Here is a 21,620-nt window from a genome sequence, read left to right as displayed (position 1 = left end):
CTCCAATCATCCATGCAAGCACCTTGTCTTGTTTTAGAAGTCATTTAAATGAAGCAGTCAAAGTTGGAAAATATAAGAGGAGACACAAGCAGGAACTGGCATGCGAATGGTTAGACATCTGCAACACTGCTGTGTTATCGTCATCTTGATTGCTTTGACTTTTAAAAGAGCTAGGCTGACACTTTTTTCTGAAAATATATGTTCATAAATGCATTTTTCCTTGTCTGATGTTACATTCTGTTTTCAGATGCTCTACGATACACTTAAGTGCTTGATTGTGGTTTTTGTTTGTTTGTTTTGGGGGTTTTTTTGGCATATGGTTCCATTGACAAGAATGTTGCCGAGTAATTACTTTCTCTCTACCTCATTTACCTCTGCAGTTTCTGTTGGATAAGGTGTTCCTCACTCTCTGTTCTAAATTATTGTTGTAGTGTTTAAATCCACTGTTAAATAATTCCCACCTTTCCACCCAGTAGTGTTTCCATAAAGTACAATTATAAAGTATGTCCTTTCTGGGAGGAATCCCACGCTATATGTAACATATTATTTTATTAATATACTTTGTAGCTGGCACTTCGTTTTAGACTAAATTGTATTATTATTAATATCTAGCTCCAGGACAGCACTTTTTTTTCACCAGTAGATCTCAAAGTGCTTTACAAAGGTGGTCAGTATCATTCTCATTTTATAGATGGGGAAAATTGAGGCACAGAGTTGAAGTGAGTTGCCCAAGGTCATATGGCATGTTAGCGGCAGAGCCAGGAATAGAAGCCAGGTCTCCTGAATCCCAGTCCTGTGCTCTGTTAGACCATACTGCTTCCCTTTTGCAATTCAGCAACACTATGACAGCCATCCTTGTGGATGATCCCTTTTGACTGCTAGGCAGTGACAAGTAGTGTGAGCTAAATCTAGAGGGAGACGAGTTTTAAAATGAATGAAACTCCTTGGAGTAGAAAAGGTTTGAATGGACTGAAACCGGATTCATTTAGCACCAAATAGTGAATTCCATTTAAAGTCCTTTGACTGTTGTGCCATTTATCCCCACCCCTCAACACACATAGGTACCATATTGCCAGGTGCGTTTTCAAATATCATGAATCAAGCCCTCAGAAATCCTGAGGTTAAAGCAGTGTTGGTGGTCTGTGGGGGAATGTTCTTTAGTGTTCATTCACTTTACACTTTCAAGCTTTTTCCACAACCAGGAGGGCTATGTCATAGATAGAAATGAATGCTGAAACTATCGTGCCATCTCTTGAATTTAGCACCTGGGATTTTAGGAAAAAAAATTAGTCGTGATAAAATCATGAAACTTAGCAACACTGGAGATAGGCAGATATGGCCTGATCCGAAATCCATTAAAGACTCCCATTGACTTTGATGGGAATTGATTCAGGACCATAGATAGACATACAAATAAGCTTCAAAACGTTCCTGATGCTGAAAAGTTACCCTGTTACATTGGAGAATCATCTAATGCTTAACCTGAGTTTCATTCTGTGTAATTTGTAGTGTAAATAAACTCCATTTAACTAGTCACTCACTTGTAAATAGAGAGGATGCATGTGACTTGTGATTTACTCTTGCAAACATAGAATCATAGAATATCAGGGTTGGAAGGGACCCCAGAAGGTCATCTAGTCCAACTCCCTGCTCAAAGCAGGACCAATTCCCAGTTAAATCATCCCAGCCAGGGCTTTGTCAAGCCTGACCTTAAAAACCTCTAAGGAAGGAGATTCTACCACCTCCCTAGGTAACGCATTCCAGTGTTTCACCACCCTCTTAGTGAAAAAGTTTTTCCTAATATCCAATCTAAACCTCCCCCACTGCAACTTGAGACCATTACTCCTCGTTCTGTCATCTGCTACCATTGAGAACAGTCTAGAGCCATCCTCTTTGGAACCCCCTTTCAGGTAGTTGAAAGCAGCTATCAAATCCCCCCTCATTCTTCTCTTCTGCAGACTAAACAATCCCAGCTCCCTCAGCCTCTCCTCATAACTCATGTGTTCCAGTCCCCTAATCATTTTTGTTGCCCTTCGCTGGACTCTCTCCAATTTATCCACATCCTTCTTGAAGTGTGGGGCCCAAAACTGGACACAGTACTCCAGATGAGGCCTCACCAATGTCGAATAGAGGGGAACGATCACGTCCCTCGATCTGCTCGCTATGCCCCTACTTATACATCCCAAAATGCCATTGGCCTTCTTGGCAACAAGGGCACACTGCTGACTCATATCCAGCTTCTCGTCCACTGTCACCCCTAGGTCCTTTTCCGCAGAACTGCTGCCTAGCCATTCGGTCCCTAGTCTGTAGCTGTGCATTGGGTTCTTCCGTCCTAAGTGCAGGACCCTGCACTTATCCTTATTGAACCTCATCAGATTCCTTTTGGCCCAATCTTCCAATTGGTCTAGGTCCTTCTGTATCCTATCCCTCCCCTCCAGCGTATCTACCACTCCTCCCAGTTTAGTATCATCCGCAAATTTGCTGAGAGTGCAATCCACACCATCCTCCAGATCATTTATGAAGATATTGAATAAAACCGGCCCCAGGACCGACCCCTGGGGCACTCCACTTGATACCGGCTGCCAACTAGACATGGAGCCATTGATCACTACCCGTTGAGCCCGACAATCTAGCCAGCTTTCTACCCACCTTATAGTGCATTCATCCAGCCCATACTTCCTTAACTTGCTGACAAGAATACTATGGGAGACCGTGTCAAAAGCTTTGCTAAAGTCAAGAAACAATACATCCACTGCTTTCCCTTCATCCACAGAACCAGTAATCTCATCGTAAAAGGCGATTAGATTAGTCAGGCATGACCTTCCCTTGGTGAATCCATGCTGGCTGTTCCTGATCACTTTCCTCTCATGCAAGTGCTTCAGGATTGATTCTTTGAGGACCTGCTCCATGATTTTTCCAGGGACTGAGGTGAGGCTGACTGGCCTGTAGTTCCCAGGATCTTCCTTCTTCCCTTTTTTAAAGATTGGCACTACATTAGCCTTTTTCCAGTCATCCGGGACTTCCCCGGTTCGCCACGAGTTTTCAAAGATAATGGCCAGTGGCTCTGCAATCACAGCCGCCAATTCCTTCAGCACTCTCGGATGCAACTCGTCCGGCCCCATGGACTTGTGCACGTCCAGCTTTTCTAAATAGTCCCTAACCGCCTCTATCTCCACAAAGGGCTGGCCATCTCTTCCGCATTTTGTGATGCCCAGCGCAGCAGTCTGGGAGCTGACCTTGTTAGTGAAAACAGAGGCAAAAAAAGCATTGAGTACATTAGCTTTTTCCACATCCTCTGTCACTAGGTTGCCTCCCTCATTCAGTAAGGGGCCCACACATTCCTTGGCTTTCTAAATATGTTATATAAGAATTGTATATAAGAATTGTAAGGGATCGTATAGAAATTTAGAAGAGCCTTATAATTCCTGCCTGCTTTTTTTAAGGGTAAACACATTTGGCAAGTTCAAACACCAGAACAAAAGCTAATCTTCAGTTCAGAAAAATCATCAATGTTCTGATTCTGGATTGGCTGTTTTTTAGAAACAAAAATGTTAAAATTACAATTTTTTTAATTTAGATGATCTGGCTACTTCTGATGCTTTTCCTAATTCAGCCCAAATCTCATGTACTTAATTGAGATGGGTGACTGGCACATCTACAGCCAGAATGGGGATTTGAGCACCCTGTTTATCAGCTTTCCCTGCAGTGCAGTGAACTTGAGAGTTCCTGCATTAGCTTCAGGAACAGCTTACATAACTTCAGACATGCCAGCAATACACTGCGCTGTGAAATAGTCGCTTGCTTGCTTGCTGTCCTCTCCCCATCCCCCAGAGGGATTGCATCATTTGCCTACACTTCACAGACCAGACTGCCGGGGAAAGGAAAGGACTAAATCAAGACACTTCTTCTCATCAAATAAACCTTTGTTGTGTGGTCTTGTTTAGAGAAATTTGCATTCCTTCTACCCAAACCACTTTTAAAGGTTTTTTGTTCCCTTTTCTTTTCAATAATTCTTTTTTTAAAAGCTTCCCAGAGTACTCTGACAGAATATATATAGTGTGTGTGTTAACTTAACGGGACCGGTTTTCAAAACTGTATCAGAGTTCTGAAAATATACTTTCAAACGTACAAATATCCAACATTTAAAATAAAAAAATTAAAAATCATTTCTTCACTTATTTACTATAAATGTCACAATTGGAGTTTGATTTCTTCAGGACATGAAGAAGAACTCTCTTGAGCTCAAAAGCTTGCTTGTTTTTCACCACCAGAAGTTGGTCCAATAAAAGGTATTACCTCACCCACTTTGTGTGTCTCATATCCTGGGACTAACACAGCTACATCAACACTGCACACAATAATTTCCGTGGTACACATCTAGACTATCTTCGTTGATTTCAGTGGAGGAACTCTGGATTCATGTTGTGGTCAGTAAGAACAGAATCTACCTTCATGCAACTAAAAACTGCAAAAATATAGGAAAATGTCTGCTCTTGGTGCTAGCAATATCAGCCTGAGCAAAAGAAACTCAAAGCAATGAAGTCAGATTCTGGCAGACAAAAAGATTTTTCAGATCTCCTTTAATGCTGTGATGTATGGAGCAATGGTTATGATCACTGTTTCATTTATATAAGCTAGTTTTCACCAAGGAATACCTCATTTTCACTTATTTTTTGATGTTTTTCTATATTGGATAAGATGGTTTTTAATGTTCATTTATTGCTTTTTAATGTAATTGCTCCAAAGTAAAAGCTGTGATGGGATTTTTGAATCTTCTAGATGGTTGCAGATACAGTAGGTATTGTATGGGATGTATGCATATAAAAATGACCCTTGAGCTTGTCAGTTTCTTTATACTTGAATCTTGCATCATTTTTCAAGATGACAAGGTTAGGTTTAAAAACCTATTACAAGATAAATTATTATTTATTTTAGCTAAAATCCTAAATCAAGAAGTATGGTGGTCTGTAGCTTTCATTCAAGCTACAAAACCACGTGCTGTGTTTGGAGGATGAGCAGATGTAGCATAGTTTAATTTATCAAGGCATTGGCTGAAGCAGTCGATCCCCTGTACAGCACTAGGGAGGCTGCTGCATCAAGATTTGTATTTTAAAATGTGTTCTCCTTCAGGATATTTCCCTCCACAGAGCCGCACCATAGGAGCTGCCTGCTCAGGTAGAGGGATCTGTGGCAGACCATACATAGAAGAGGAATTACATGAAGTAAGCGGACACCCTTTTTATTGAGTGAATGAAATCTGTTGTTGATGCTCAGGGCTAGATCTTTCCATCTGATGCACTGGGTTGGGAAGAGGGTGTATGTAGAAACGGATGGTTAAGATCTTTACTGGTCATGAGAACCCTAGAAAGGCAGAGACACTGAACATGGTGGCTGATATGCTGTGGCCCTAGGGGATACGATATACTCCTTTTCAGAACCACAGCAAATTCTCCCCACCATATGACAGCTATCCTGCTCCCCAACCCCCTTATAGTGTCATCCAGGGCAGGATTTGGCCTTCAGTTTTCTCCGGACAGGATTACAGAAGCCTCCACTAGGTCCTAGACTTGTTGCTAGACCCACCCTTCACCCACACAAATCCCCACTGAGGTCAATGGGGCTCCGCACAAGCTCCCAGGTGCACCAGCTGAGGAATCTGGTCCTTGGATTCTAAAAGGAAGAATGTACCTAAATGATATCCTAAGGGCTTGATCTTGAGAGGTTTTAGTCATTTCCTTTGAGATTTTGAGTATGGAGCTCTAAATTATTTGCACGTTTGTTCAGACAGACCCAGCTTTAACACACACATTCTGTCTCCCTTGAAAAGTTTTGTTTTGTTAATTTCAGCAGCCAAAAATTTTATGAAGCAAATACAAACAAAAACCCCAAACCTAAATTCAGAAACACATTTCAATTAAAGTTTCATACTTTGAGAAAATTTGCCTCCATTGAAAGTGACTCTATCAGATTAAAAATTATGTTTAAAAAATCCTTATCTCTGGTACAAGGATGATCAAAAATGAAAAGATTTTAAAATAATTTATTTACTTTGTAGTTTTTATGCTTTTAATTAATGAATTGTATTTGATACTTTTTGTATCTCTCTCAGCTTGGACAATAATTATGCTAGTCAGTTTCATTTTTATTTATAGTCAATTTCAGTTCCTATTTCTAGGTACAAAAGTAAAACACCAATATTTGTGTTGCAAGGTTTTGGGGGCCAAATTTGACATGTCAGTCCTAGTAAGAGTAGGCTTACAAATATCTATAGGCAAATATATCTTGCTTGCATGAATGATTTATGTCCTCAAGAATTTGGCTTACAACATGGATAGCACAAAGAAGTATGTCAGAAGGCTCTACTGTGTTGAAAGAAAAGACATTTATGGTATTTACACTTGACTTTAGCTTCTGTAAAATAAATGTTCTAGGAAAAAAAACTATATTGCAATATCCTTTGCATTTAGTTCACCTTGCTGAGAAAGGAAGTGTTTACTAGAGAAAGCATCTGGATTGCATTGCTTTTTAATTGATTGTGGACTGCTTGATGGAATCTGGAACTACTTACCATGACACGGCCTTGCAGTGCCATCCATATGCAATAGAGAGTCAAACCTTGGACTGGCTAACCTGAGCTCTTAAAGATGTTATGGTCTTTCTGTTGTTAAGTGAGCCATATTACAACATCCAAATATTTGTGGTGATGTACCTTAAATTGCCTCTTCGTCCATGTTAATATCCCATGAAGTAAGTAGTCTGCAAACTGATTTGTTAGGACTAGGAAGAGGTCACCAAATTTGGCTAAAACAAGTATGACCTTGAATCCAGATTGTGAACCCTTTTTGCATAAAGGTGTTTGGGGGTGGGACGTTTAAGTACATGACCCTCCCCCGTGCAAGCGCACTCACTAATTTTTTTTATTCACATTGCTCTGATTGTCCCAGATTTCTCAAGGACCATAAGCTGAAGAGCTGACATTCCAGGAAAGTTCATTCATTGTAATTTCTCATTCAAATTTGCCAAACTAAAGAAATCTGGATTATTTGGATAAAAGTTCATGTTTTCAAAAGCTTACCCAAAACTTCTGCGTTATTGAAACTGAATTTTCCAAGTTCTAATGACCTCGTTTTGAGGAAATAAACAGCAATATAGAGCATATGATCTGCAGTTGCTGGAGTCCACAAAAGTGCTAAAATTGTCTAATTTTTGGCTTCATTTTCATTATAGTTTTATATAATAGTTTTTATATATAGTTTTAAAATAACACCCACATGTGTGAGAATACACTGTAAATGCACAGGTTTCAGAGTAGCAGCCGTGTTAGTCTGTATTCGCAAAAAGAAAAGGAGGACTTGTGGCACCTTAGAGACTAACCAATTTATTTGAGCATAAGCTTTCATGAGCTACAGCTCACTTCATCGGATGAAGTGAGCTGTAAATGCACAGCGATTTTCATCAAAACAGGCCGCATTCATCCCTGTCACACCACTGAAGTTTACGGAGTTTCATCAGGGATGAATTTTGTCTAGTGTATGTAATCAGCCTATTGATCTGTCTAATAACTCTCTTGGTAAGATATGGTATCCAATATTCACTTTCTCCTCATGTTCCTATCCTTTTATGGCTTAAGATTCTGCTGGGTAAGGTTTCCTCATATCTGTTTGCTGTTGGAAATGGTGTTTGTTTGCCTGTACGTACAACCCCTGCTGTCAGAGTGCTAGTGGTATTAATACACAGAAATCTTTATTGTGAAGCAGTTACATAGTGTGCATAGCAAGCTTGTGTGGTACAAAGCCACAAAATCAAGGAATGAACCGTTAAGCCTCCTAATAGTACGTATCTGCTGCTTCTTCCTCCCTCTGCAAGCTCGCATCTTACCATTACCATGATTATTGTACCTTCTATAGGGTATGCAACTCAACCTTAATGTTGCCTTTCTCCACATGTACTCCTTTATTAGATAATCCCCCACCCCCATGCTCTTATTAGCTGTGGCTGTTGGGTGCGGTAGTAGGTTGCATTGGGAGAGGATACTTCACTAACGAGTTATGTGCAGGTGGGCAGCGAAAGGGGGTGATGGAAGGCTGACTTCCTTAGGGATGCAGAGTTAAGGGTACATTGCATGGTCTGCATGAGGCATGATGGTTGTGTTAATAGCAAAGTGTGTAATTGTAGGTGGAGGAGTAAATGGGATGTGCTTTTAGGTGGCTTATCTTTTCATTTCCTTTTTTTGTCAGGAATTCTATATGTAAGCAATCCTAACTGCTTCACAACACACATTACTTTTCTATTTTGTTTATGGTTTACTGGCTGTGAGAGTGAGTTAGGAGTGTGGGTAGAAGTACAGCTGCTGATAGGGAATGCAGCTGCACATGAATCCTCCTCTGCTGTAGGACAGTCAGGCAGAAAAGTGCCTATATCAACAAATAAGGCATGCATCTGGCCAGCCCCCATCAGCCAATCGGGCTTGCATGCACAGCACCTACACCTACAGCATGAATCATGACTAAAAATTAATCTAAACGTAACTTTTTTTAAAAAAAACTACCTTTTGCACCAGAGTCCACCTTTCTGTCAATTTTTGTATAGACAAAGATTTTTGAAGAGAGCTTGGTCAACAGTAGGATTGTCAAGGGAAAAATTCAGATAGAGTCCAAGTTCAAAGACTACTTTAAAAAAACTAATAGAAACCAAACAAACTATACAGAAAATTGAAAGGGTATAACAACTATCCCTGCATGACACTTCACACTGAATAAGCCATCTACTTTTAGAGAGACAGGATTTTATGCCCTATTTTAAATCCATTTTAGAACACACAACATAGTTTTAGAACTATGGAGTCACTACCAGCCTTCTCCATAATATAAGTGCGACCTTGGAGTGCACAGTTGCCTGGAGCCCTCCCTTTGGGATCTTTCAATGCCTTACATGGTGATCAGGTTAAAAGGAGGCTGTCATAAACACTTACGTGTTGGAGAGGAACCTTCTAAATATTAATAAACAAAATTCAGCAGTCTGACATGCTGTCTAAATTTAATGTGTGTGCTGTGGGGATGTGTTGAAAGAGATGTCATCTTTACAATTTTGAAAGGGGCGGAAACTGAACATTTTAAAAGCTTGTTACAGTGTTATAGGTTCAGGTCCCAGTTAAGCATGGTACTTAAGAACATGCCCAACTTCAAGCACATGAGTAGTCCCAGGACATTCGTATTCCTGTTTTAGGTCTACTCACATGCTTAAGTACTTTTCTGAAATGGAGCATTGGGTCCCATTTACTGCACAAAGTACAGTATTGGAGTACATGAAAGTAGTGCCACAAAATGGCCAGAACATGGTTTGGTCTTGCCTATATAGAAGAGTCATAGATCTTTTAAGGCCAGCAGGGACCTCTGTGATTGGCTGGTCTGACCACCTAAAGATGATATTGCCCCACATTACTAAATCACAATAGAGCCTTGTAAAGTCCAAGGCTACAGCAAAAATCTGCAACATAGTTAAAACATTTCAGTCCTGTCTACAGAGGCAGGACCAAACAACATGGCACTGTTTGTGGTGTACATAAGCCTGGAGACAATTGCAGATACTTGAGTCAGGATATCTGTATGTTTCCTTATGATAAAAGACTGCAGTTCCTGGGCAGTGATGGATTAACCCTTTCTGTTGCCTTGGGATAAAACAAAAACAAAAAAACAAAACAAAACACTGCCTCCCAGCCTGCTCCACTGAAGGGCAGGAAGTAAAACTCTCTCTTTCTCCCCATACCTCTGTATCTTGCCTAGGCTACTGGAACTGAATTCAGCAAACAGGCACAACTTCAAGTATCTGCAAAAATGCATTGGACAAATGATCAGAGAGCAACCAGTGGGCCATAACAAAACACATGACTGTGAGTAAAATTAAAAAGTGAAAAATGTCATGGATAAGAAATCTATTAGTTCCTTTTCTCACTCTTTTGACTGTTAGATATTGAGGTTTGTTTACTGTTGCCCCAGGCCTTACCCTGTCTGGACCACAGGATAAGGCACTAAGCATAAATCTCTCTTGCAGGTTAGAATGCACCTTGTTTCTAGTGAATTTAAAAGACTGAGTCCTCTCCTCCTGTATGATACTAATGCAGTCTCTGTTAGCAAATGCTGTTGACTCGTGTGACAGTCCAGTGATTGCAAGACTGATATTTATTTTGCCCTTTCACTGAAAAAGGAATAGTATGTTTAACTGTCTTTATAAATCACATATCCATTTCCTGCAAAATGTTTTTTTTTATAAGTTTCTGGTCTGAATTTTAATAGGATTGGAGGTTGTTTATTTAGTGTAAAAAGTGGTGTGTGTTTCTTTGTTTCATTTTACTAATCAGTTTCACAAGAAAAGCACTCTGGCTTATGAGAAATAAAACAGATTAGCACGTTACCATTATTGTTGTACTCTAACTCCTTTATTGTCTAGCCGACCAATGGATAATAAGCCTCACAGTATGTAGCAAATAAGTAGTTTTGATTTATGCCAGTGAGTGAAGACTCAAGATGGCTGAATTTCATTCCATGCTTCAGAGTCCCTTTAAATTTTGTTTTAATGACTTAATTTTTTGTGAGTGACATTTTGTCCTCTTGCTATATTAAAGTAACCTTTTTTCTTCAAGTGATCCCAGGTTTTTGGAGTGGTTTCTGAATTTCACATCAATCAGACAATGAATTTGCTGGTATTTTTTCCAGAGCTCCATATTAATAAGGGGGAAACTCTTTTATATACTTTGGATGCAAGAAGAGCTCTTATGTATTGTTTCAACAGAAGAAAAAAGCTTTTGAAAATCATCTAGATTATTTGTGTCTTATGCTAAGAATCACACGGGTTATACTGTGTCTTCCCACACTGTTTCTAGATGGATTAAACAATGAATTGTTCAATGTGACATATTAGCAGAAGTTCCTGTACCTATAATGGTTTGATCTCATTCCATCAAAGCTGTGGCAGTGTCTTTTGGAGCAACAGTAATTAAAAGTCTGAAGGCAGATTAGAAGAATAACAAGTGACTGTACTGTGATCAGTGGAACTGGAGTCAGAGGGCCCATGTTTCCTGGAGGAACTGTTATTGAGAGCACATGAGTGGAACAGGGAATGTGGAGAGTAAGGCTGGAAGCAACTCAGCCATATAGAGAGTGCACAGGGTTTAATGAGGTTTTACTTGTTCAACCTGCATTCAACCTTGTTAACCTGCATTCGGCCTCCCACTTTGCGAATGAAACAGTGCGTTCAATAAATTAACTGAACTGCAAGTGGTGGAGAGAATCTTCTAGACTCGTCCACCGAACCCTATCTCCAAGCCCTAATCAAGGACCAAAACCCCACTGTGCTAGGTGCTGTACAAACACAGAACAAATAGGCAGTCCCTGCCCCCAGTAGCTTACAATCTAAGTAAAAGACAAGAGATGGATAAAGTCAGATGGGGAGTACAAGGAAACCAGGAGACCGTATTGGTCAGCATGATGAGGCAATGGTTTTAGTGCACCAGTGGTCCAACTGTTGTCAGGTTTTTGGTAGTCTTCATGGCAGAGGAATGTTTTGAAGGAGGATAATGAGGTAGCTTTATGGATGTTTATGGGGAGCACCTCCCCAGTGTGAGGGGCAACATAGGAGAAAACAAGGAGATGTTCATTTGAAAATTTAAACCAGTGGGCAATGGAGGGTGGGATCATGGGCTGATCAGAGGTGGGAGTCAACATCTCAGTAGTGAACAAGAAATGATAGGCAGAGTGGGCGTAGCAACGTTATCGGAGAATATATTTGCCTACCCACCTGAAAACAAGGATAATGCTTCTCAGCTCACCTTCGAGGAATATTTATGACTATTAATATTTGTTTAGCACTTTAAATATAAGACAGAGTGTTATATAAATGCTTAGTAATAGTGTCCTTATAAACTCTGTGGTAGACATGACGTTAGCAGAATGGGAATTCTTTTTCCTGGCAGACCCTTTCCTTAGTCCATACACCACATCTATTAGAAGCCAGTGTCATGTGCTCCCTCCTGATTGCTAGTGGCTGGCATGCAAGTTAGCCTAAACAGCCAAAAGTAGAGAGAGAATTGAGTTAACCAGCCCCTTTCTCCACCTCAAACAATAAATCCAATAACCCTGCTCCTGTTGACCCCCATAAACTTGAATTGCTTCTGCATCATAGAATAAAGTGTGAGTATTTGTGTTTATTTTAAAAGAGAGAGAGAGAGAAATTTGGGATCACTTTTACCGTTTCGTCTGAAAATAGCCTCACAGTATCCCTCTTGTCCTTTGATCGAGACACCTTGAAGATACCTTATTGATTGTGTCAAGCTGTGGAAAACTCACCAGTATGGAGTTTATTTCCTTTCTCATGATGTTCAGATGTAAAAATACTAACACAGTACCCAAATCTCATGAGGATAAGACTCCTTTGGATTTTTTTCAAACAGAGGGAGTAGCAAAAACCCTGATCCTATCACTTCCTGAAACCTGCTTTATTTTTTGCTTGTGTATTACAAATGTGAAGTTTTATGGTCCAGAAGTTCTTGCTTTATGAACTGAGTTGTCCGTTTTGTAACCATGTGTTTGGATCCGAAAGGCACAAACTTAGTAATTTTATATATTTTTCCACGAATGCCACTACAACCAGGTTTTTGGTTTTTTTTAGTTTGGAAACAGAATTGAAGTAAATGACCAAGAGAGTTGTTAATGCTTCTGCTTAGATAGAAGGCTTAGAATGTGCATATTCAATCTCTAAAAGTTAAATAAGAGCTTTGAATCAGCCATTAATTAACTTTATTCATTCTTTTTACAGGAAGTCTGTCCGATGAAACCCTTTTAAAGTTCAGTGATGTCATCTTTGCTAAAAACATTTTTTTTCTGTGCAAAATGGTACAAAATAGCAGATCATGAGTCGCCTAAATAGATATTCCTATTTTTTATCTGGAAAAAGTTTCCAATATATTACCTGAAATATTTATGTCCCAGTAAAGCTGGCCACTCTTAACAAACCAGATGATCAGCACATGGGGAAAATAACCCACAAGAGGAGGCTAACATAGTAAAAATGATAGAAAGGGCATTCAACCTGCCTTTGACAAGAGCTACAGAATGATTCTGGTGGATATCCTTGGAGATGGAGTTCCATGAGCAAGGGCTTTGAACTGGGAAACCTCTGTTCTTAGCCTTGTCAAGATGGCACCATGGGACAGAGAACACAGGCAATGTAACTATTCTCAGTTGCTTTAGAGTAGTGGTTCCCAAACTTTAACAACCTGTGAACCCCTTTCAATAAAATGTCAAGCCTCGTGAACCCCCTCCTAAAAATGAATATTTCCAGGGATTTTCTCCTTTACCTGAGTATAAATTATAAAAGCAGTGGTCTTGGAAATATAAAATTTGTTTTATGACATGCTTATTACACACTATTTATTTTTAATTATTATTTTTGACAGTATTTTAATGCATTATGAAAACGGCAACGCTCTTCCAAGATCTCACTTGCATAGCTTGTATCACTTTGAATAAGCCTGTTATAAGACAAGGCTCCTATGTTTCATCAAGGAGTATCAGATGTGAAACAGCATGAAGGGATGTAAGAAGCCAACTCAGAGTTCCTCCTACACAAGCATTCAGCTCTTCAGCAGTCCAGGCAAATACGCACGTTACAACGAAGCTTAAACTTGTTCTTCATAATAATTTTTAAAACAATACTAGCTGCCTATTTAATTTTCAAAACAGCAAAAATTATCCCCCTCCTTTTCCATTTCTTATAAGGAGTCTTAACATGTAAATCTCCTCAGTGGGATAGATATGCTTGCTTTGATCTGCTTAGCTCTTGGAAGTCCAGGAGCTCCTGGCTGCTGGCCCCATGCTGCCCGGGGTTCCTAGGGACAGCTGTCTGCCATTAGAGAATTTTTTCCCGAGAACCCCCTGTAACTTTTCATGAACCCCAGTTTGGGAACCACTGCTTTAGAGGGACATGCAGTAACAGTTGTGGCTTGAGGTAACTCAGGATCTTAAGATGAAGTGGAATGATAATTTTTTAAACTGTTTCAGTGCACTTTAGTGTTGGATCATGTGTTTTGGCTTAATCCATTACACAAATAGGGACTAGCCTTAAAGATTCAAGCTTTCTCAAAGTTCTGGGGTGTTTGGATTGTTAGTTGTTTTTTGTTTTTGTTTTTTGTTGCTTTTCTGTTCCTGATGCTGTATATACTTCCGGTGTCTAAAGATAATATTTTTATTACCATTAAACTGAGTGAAACCAACTTACCCTTTGTATATTGGATGGATGATTGTATAGACTAGGTCGCCATTGATGTAGACTTGAAGACATAGGAATGGGTTCTTTTTTTAATACCTCATTTGCGATAAATGCACCTTTAGCTTGCTATCTAAGTATTTATATAATCCCCATCACCATAGTACCTGTTCTATTCAAACCTGATGAGTTTAACTTTACAGAACCCTTGTTGAGGGAAGGAAGCTCATTTGATACATGGGTAAGCTATGACACAGAAAGATGAAGTAACTTGTCCATGGTTACAAGGAAGTCTGTGGCAGAGCCAGGAATTGAATCCAGTTCTCCCAGTGCCTTAAGCACAAGACCATCTTTCATCCCCAATTTCACCAGCATTCTCCCACTAAAACATCTCCACCTGGACTACTTTTTACATTCCAAACTTCTGAGAAGCTTCAAACAGCACTTACATGATATAGGCATATTACTAGATGGAGATGGAAAAATTGCTGATGATTCAGAAAAGGCAGAAATGTTTAACACATATTTCTATTGGAAAAGAGGCAAGATGATATGTTTGTATCATATGAGGTTGATGTACTTTCTAGTCCATTAATAACTCAGGAGGATGTTAAACAACATCTACCAGGGATAAACATTTTAAATCATCAGGATAAATCATCTGGATAACTTGTACTCAGCAGTTCTAAAAGAGCAGACTAAGGAGATCTCTGGGCTGCTGATGTTAATTTTTAGTAGGCCTTGGCGTACGGTGGGGAGTTCCAGAAGACTAGAAGAGTGCTATTGTTGTGCAAGTATTCGAAGAGGGCAGGAAGGGTGACCTAAGTCACAATAGACGGGTTAGCCTGGCATAAATACTGTGTAAAATAATGGAAAAGCTGATACAGAATTCAACTGATAACGAAAAGATAAAATACAATTAATGCCAATGAACATGGTTTTATGGAACGAGATCTCGTCAAACAAATCTGATTTCATTCTTTAAGGCGACTGCTAATTTGGTTGATAAAGCATAGATGTAACATGAACTTTTGTAAGCGTTTGACTTAGTACTTATTCATCCGAATGTTGTGCAGTACTATCCAGTATCAATGGAGAATCACATTCAATTGATTTCATTGGCTAACTGACATCAAATGGGGATGTTTCTAGTTGAGTTCCACAGGGATTGCTTCTAAGTTTCAAGCTATTCAACACTTTTATCATTGATCTGGAAGTAATTTAAAATAACTGCTGATAAAATTTATGGATGACTCTGTTTGATGGGATGGTAAATAGAGAGGAGGACAGGGCAGTCGTATTGAGTGAGCTGTATTGTTCAGTAAGCTGGGCACATTCAAACAAATGTCTTAATCCAGCCAAATGCAAAGTTGTACGTCTAGGGACAAGGAATGCAGGCCCTACCTACAGAATGAGGGACTGAATCCTGGAAAGCAGTGACTCAAAGGATTTAGGGATCACAGTGGACAAGCAACAGAAAGATCTCCCAGTGTGATACTGTGCCAAAAAGGGCTAATGCATGATCTTTGGATGTGTAAACAGGGGAGTGGTGAGTAGGAGTAGGGAGGTGATACCTTTTGTATATAGCACTGGTGAAACGAACACTGAAATACGGGGTCCAGTTCTAGCATCCACATTTTAACAAGGATGCTGAAAAAATGGAGAGGGTATGGAAAAGAGCCACAAAAATTATTTCAAGACTAGACAAAAATGCCTTTCAGTGAGAGATGTAAAGAGCTGGATCTGTTAAAGTTATTGAAAAGAAGACTAAGAGGTGACATGATCACCATGCAGAAGTTCCTTCATGGGGAGAAAATAGCATGTACTAAAGGGCTCTTTAATCTAGCCGAGAATGACATAACAAGAACCAATGGCTGGAAGCTGAAGCCGGACAAATTCCAACTGGAAATAGGGAAGGTGGTTTTTTTTTTGTTCATTTGTTTGTTTAACAGCAAGGGTAATTAATCATTGAAACTACCAAAGGGAGAGGTGGATTTTTTATCTTTTGACATCTTCAGATCAAGACTGAACACCTTTCTGGAAGGTATACTTAGATCAAACAAAGTTTTATGCTTTGTCAAACCCAAGTTTCAAGTGTATGAAATGTAATGGCCTGTGATATACAATAGATAAGACTACATGATCTCATTGTCCCTTTTGGCCTTAAACACTAAGAATCTATGAAAACAAACAAGATAAGACAAGCCCCCTCTTCCCCAAATGTTTTTCCTCACTTAATGTGGAGTTTCCCCCAGAATTACAGGGTGAGCAACATTCACTTCTCTGTTAGGGAGGGGTTTAAAATCCAGGGTCCCAAGCATCTTTAAGACTCAAAATGATATTTTTGTCCACCCCACTGTGGATCCTGAAACCCTTCTTTTTCCACAGTAATACAGTGTTTTTCATACTCCAGCCCGTCAGGAGATACCAGAACTTAATAGCTTTTTTAGATGCAATTTATGGGATGAGGCAGTTAAGATCAAAGCTAATTTATATGAAAAATTAGGTATCCTATATATGTTTATTACTATTGTATATGCTGAGTAAATGATTTAATATATACTTTTAAAATAACGGACTGTCATGGACTCTTTCTGGCATACACAGAATTGTATGCAGTAATACAAGATGCTTCACATGTGTATCTAAGTTAGTAGAAAAAATGTACATTGCATTATTTGAGCAATTATATGTATCCTGTGTAATTAGCAGACTATTATAATGCATATGCACAAAGGGGTAGAGTTTAGGTTGCATGTACAATCTTAACTTAGTCCGTTCCTGTTTTTTGAAAGTTTCACTGTGTAGTCTTAACATTCTTTTCATTCATTTTTTGCATGACGTTTCTCAGAAGTTGTTTTGTTTTAAAATAATCCGATTATAGCCAGTCCTGAACTATTTGACAAGACACCACTGGAACACTCTGTGCTGTGCAATCTGTAAAGTGTGTTCATAGGTTTTAAGGCCAGGAGGGATCACAGTGCTCATCTAGTCTGACTGCCTGTATAACACAGGCCATAAATTTCACCCAGTTACCCCTATTCTGAACCAATAACTTGTTGGAGGGGCTCTTTCTCCTGTCACCCTTCGGAGCCTTGTGCCGTCCTCCCGCTGTGGAGTGCCTGCCTATGGGGCCCTAAGGCAGCTAGAGAAGGTCATTTTACCTGTGAAATTCTTATCTGAACCTATGAAATACCTTGTAAGGTTTGTGGTGACTGGAAAGAGAAGCTGCAAGCCAGAGGTTAGGCAGGCTGAGTCTGGAGCTGGCAGTCAGGTGAAGCAAACACTGTGTGTACTGCTCCTAACAAGCCTATGCCATGTCTGAACCTCCAGGAGGATAAGAGCCTCCAGGCATGTGATTGGACCTGGTTACTAGGGGGGGGAGGGACAAGTGGACTAAATTTAGGAGACTGTAATTTTGTTGTGGCCCAGGAACGCAGAACATGGTGACTGTGTATCAGCTACCTGTTTTATGGCTGTCTTATCTGGGATAGAGCCAAGGGACTCATCTGTTTGTCACAGGCTGAACTTGCACAGAAGCCTTTTTCCTTGTTTCCCAGCGCAACATAAATATTCATAAGCAGAAACTCAAGGGCACAGGAGACAACCTCCAAACAGCTCTTTATTAAAACCAGTATTCTAAATTATATATTAAAACCAATTACTTAAGACATTCCAGTTTTCAAAGATTTTCAGTATCTTGTGATGTTTTCACATGCAAATTCCTTGGAGATTCTATGTGGAGAGCTGATTGAATAGTGTTGTGGGGGAGTGGAACCTAGTTAAGCGCCTACGCACTAATCTGAGAAAGTTAGTTGTAACTTTCCCATCCTTTTGAGAGTGGTTATTATAGAGGATTAAAAAGACAGTATCAATTTAGTTGAGGCCTAAAATTTAGTTTGTGGGCTTAGCTGAAAGGCTTGGTTTACAAAATTGGTATGAAAACAGTTGTTTTCATAATTATTTTTTTTGGGGGGGGAGGATTTTTAAAAAACATATTTGAGATCCCCTGTAATGCGAATCCAAACAAAAGAATTTTGTGCTAGTGCATCAGAGCTGGGGAGTGAAATGAACCCTAAACAGAAAGTGAAATTTACAACTCTAGTATCATTCTCCATTATAACATTTTTGGCAGAGGGCTCCCAGAAACACTGCCATTCAAAATACCACAAAGCCAATTGCGGGTGTGGGGTGGGGGAGACAAAGGGAAAGTATGATAAACCCCAGCAGGGAGAGTGACTGCATCCAAGGAGAAAACAAATACTTTGTCTCATTCCATTCCATATAGTCATCCAGTTTTTGCATAAAAACTTTAAACCATTTGGCTCCAGAAGTTTATTTTAACTACTCACCACTCTAACATATAATACCTTTTTAATTGTTCTGACAGTCTTTCCATTTAATTCATATACCTATGTTCCTTAGTTCTGCTCTGACAACCTCATTTAGATCAAGTTTAAAGAGAGACTGTCAGCTTGAATTTTTTAAAAACTGACTAATTACAAGTAGCTATTTTGTGAGAGTGCTTCTTAAATAGTATAACCTAATTTTTAAAAAATCCTTTAAAGATATTTAGAAGGGTTTTTCTGCTCACTTTTTATGGTGAATAAGGTCTTTGCAGACATTGGAAGTTACTATATACAAAGTGCCATCAAATGTACAAATTGAACATCTAGAGAATTTTTTTCCAACTTGTTTCAGTTTTAGACATCATTAGATATTAGCTGTGATTATATTAGGTACAAAAATTTCCAACAGAAATGTGATTGTGGCCTCTTTATGTTACATTAATAACTTAAACTAGTCCCTAGCTAGTTTACATACTTCAAATACCTCCCCTTTAACAGTCTTTTTTCAAAACTAAATATCAAGCTTGTCAGTCTTTCAGCATGTTAATTGCCTTATGTTGTGTTCTCTTAAGTATATTATTTAAATAAGATGACGCACACTGGACACTACAGTTCAGATTTAATCTAATTAGTCACTGGATTGTTTCCCTGGGTGCAAACAAACATCTTGTTGTTCATCTTTATTGGTGCTCCTCTCTGAACTTAGTATATGAATGTTGGATATCCCAAAATACCCAGATCTTTTTCTCTACTATAATAATGAATCCAGTGCCATTTAAACTTTATGTAGCGTAAGTATTCTACTCAAGTGCATTACTTTGCAATTAAACATTTTATTTCATAGTGTATTTCTGAGTCCATTCACCTAATCTATTACAATTATCCACTAAAACAGCTGTGTGTCTCTAAATCTTAACTACTTCCATGTCTACTTAACAGGGAATTCAACAATTGCCACCCAAAACACAATGTTATAACGTGGTCTAGTGGTTGGATTAGGGAAGTGGGAGTTAGGAGATCTATTTTACATAAGATAACTACTTTAGGTAGTTTAACATAATTAGTTTAACATAACTACTTTACATAACATAGACAGACACGATGCCTTCTCTGTAGAGAGTTAAGAGTCAAGACAAATGCGCAACAAGACCTAGGAAAGGGGGGATTTCTGGAAGAGATGGGTTTTAAGAAGTGATTTAAAGGAAAAGCAAGAAGGCACTTGGCAGGTAGTGTGCTCCTACCGGAGGGGGTGAGATAATATAAAATGTAAATCTGAGACTAGAATGAGGAAATGAAAAGCAGAGTAAGCTGAGAGAACGGGGAAGTCTAGAGAGCAGTAGGGAGTACAGGAGAACATGTAGATAGAATAGCTGTTTTAGGTGAGCACAGGGCATGTGCATTTTACTCAGCAAGAGAGAGAGGAAGCTAACGGGTTCAAAGAGGAGGTGATCTAGTTTGAGTGGTGCGAGGGGACGATGACATTAATAGCTTCAGCATTTTGGACAGACTTGAAACAGGAAAGATGAAGTGCTCTACTCCTGATTCTGGACTGATTTGGACCCCGAAGCTGCTGCCATTGAACTCGGTGGCAAAACAACCATTGATTTCAGTGGTGCAGAGCCCTTGCTTTGTACCTTTACACAAGTCCTATGATTTTTCTTTGCCCCTGTTTTTCCATCTGTAAAATGGGGATAGTAGTGCAGACCTTTGTAAAATGCTTTGAAAGCCTTGCATAAAAAGCACTACAGAAGTACACATTATTATTACTTTATTTATTGTATCAAAACAGTATAAAAGCATTGGTCCTAGAATAGAGCCCTGAAAAATTCCACTTCTCAAGAACTTCCAGGAAGAATACATGACTAATTCCAGCCTTCTCTTTTCCACCTACTAGTTTACATTCTTTAGCTAGACAGAACTACCATTGGGAATTATCAGGAGGAGTTCTGTCGGCATCCAGACCACAGAATCAGGGCTCATTTCTTAATAAGGTATTTCCAAATGAGTGGAGTATATTATTCAGTAATCCAAAGATGTAACTTATTCCGATGTGATCCTTTAGCAACCTATATCCAATCCAAATACTTGCTTATCACTCTTTTAGTAACTGGTATTCTCTGATTTGTCAGTATCCGTTCTCAGAAAAACGTTCTCCAGGGATCTCTCTTTTTAACAAACACAGATTTGATCAAACTACTTATTTCTTCATTTTCTTATTCAGTAACCTAAAATTCTCTACTTTGTTGCCCTATTAATGGCCCCATTTGCTCTCTTATTTTTCAGCCTCCCATTATGTTTATCTAATATGTTTCACTTCCTCTTTTTTGCTCTTTGAATAGCCTCTTTGCATTCTTTCTGTTCCTTCCTATACATTTGAGTATTGTTAGAAATACTGATTAAGAAATGTTTAATATATGATTTTACCTTGTCTTTGATCCTCTCAAAGATCCTCTCATCAAGTCTCTCCTTAGTGTGCTGTTTAACAATATTCATCATGACATCAGAAAGTAATTTTGGGAGTGGGGTTTACCTAAAATTGAGGCGAAGCCATTTTTTAGAATTCCTTCCACCGTGCTGTCCTCTGCCACCATGCTAACTCTTCATCTCCTGCTTGGAAGGCAGATCAATATCTCCCTCCAAAACTGATGCCATTATTGCGCCATAGGTTAGCTGACAATGGGTGTTGTTCTAGGAGTGCAACTGGCACCTACCCACAGATTCTGCTGGCCCAGAGCCTGACAGCTTGGGTCTCTTCCAAAATGTATCTGGAATCTCCAAGTTAGGAATGCAGCATATTGCTGTTTGTGACACACACACAGCTGAGTTTACTCCATGTCTAACTGTAACCTTTTAACGTTTTCATACGACTTACTCATTTGCAGGAGGCTTTATAAACCTGAACACAAAAAATAGCAAGAGCTTTTTACAGCTATTGCTACTTCCCCTGATTTAACTTGATTCCTGGCCTTTACTCCCTCTGGGTATCTTTCATGTTCCTTTCAGATCCCTGAG

At 39.3% G+C, this 21,620-nt stretch overlaps 1 protein-coding gene across 2 annotated transcripts in view; it reads left to right on the top strand.

The window, feature by feature from the left end:
* The window catches only part of PDE10A (phosphodiesterase 10A), a 574,288-nt gene that overhangs the window by 234,583 nt on the left and 318,085 nt on the right, over positions 1 to 21,620 (top strand). Inside the window, exons 1-2 of one of the 2 annotated variants that reach the window (XM_073337887.2) lie at positions 5,146 to 5,222; positions 9,783 to 9,889. The exons of the other annotated variant lie outside the window; for it this stretch is intronic. Of the exons in view, the coding sequence (XP_073193988.1) occupies positions 5,218 to 5,222; positions 9,783 to 9,889 (112 nt within the window). The 5' untranslated portion in view covers positions 5,146 to 5,217. Of the gene's footprint in view, positions 1 to 5,145; positions 5,223 to 9,782; positions 9,890 to 21,620 lie in introns of those variants that run through there. 2 annotated transcript variants of the gene reach the window in all.

Source organism: Lepidochelys kempii, chromosome 3, assembly GCF_965140285.1.
Source record: "Lepidochelys kempii isolate rLepKem1 chromosome 3, rLepKem1.hap1, whole genome shotgun sequence".
NCBI lineage: Eukaryota > Metazoa > Chordata > Testudines > Cheloniidae > Lepidochelys > Lepidochelys kempii.
This window is presented reverse-complemented; position numbering and strand designations above follow the sequence as displayed.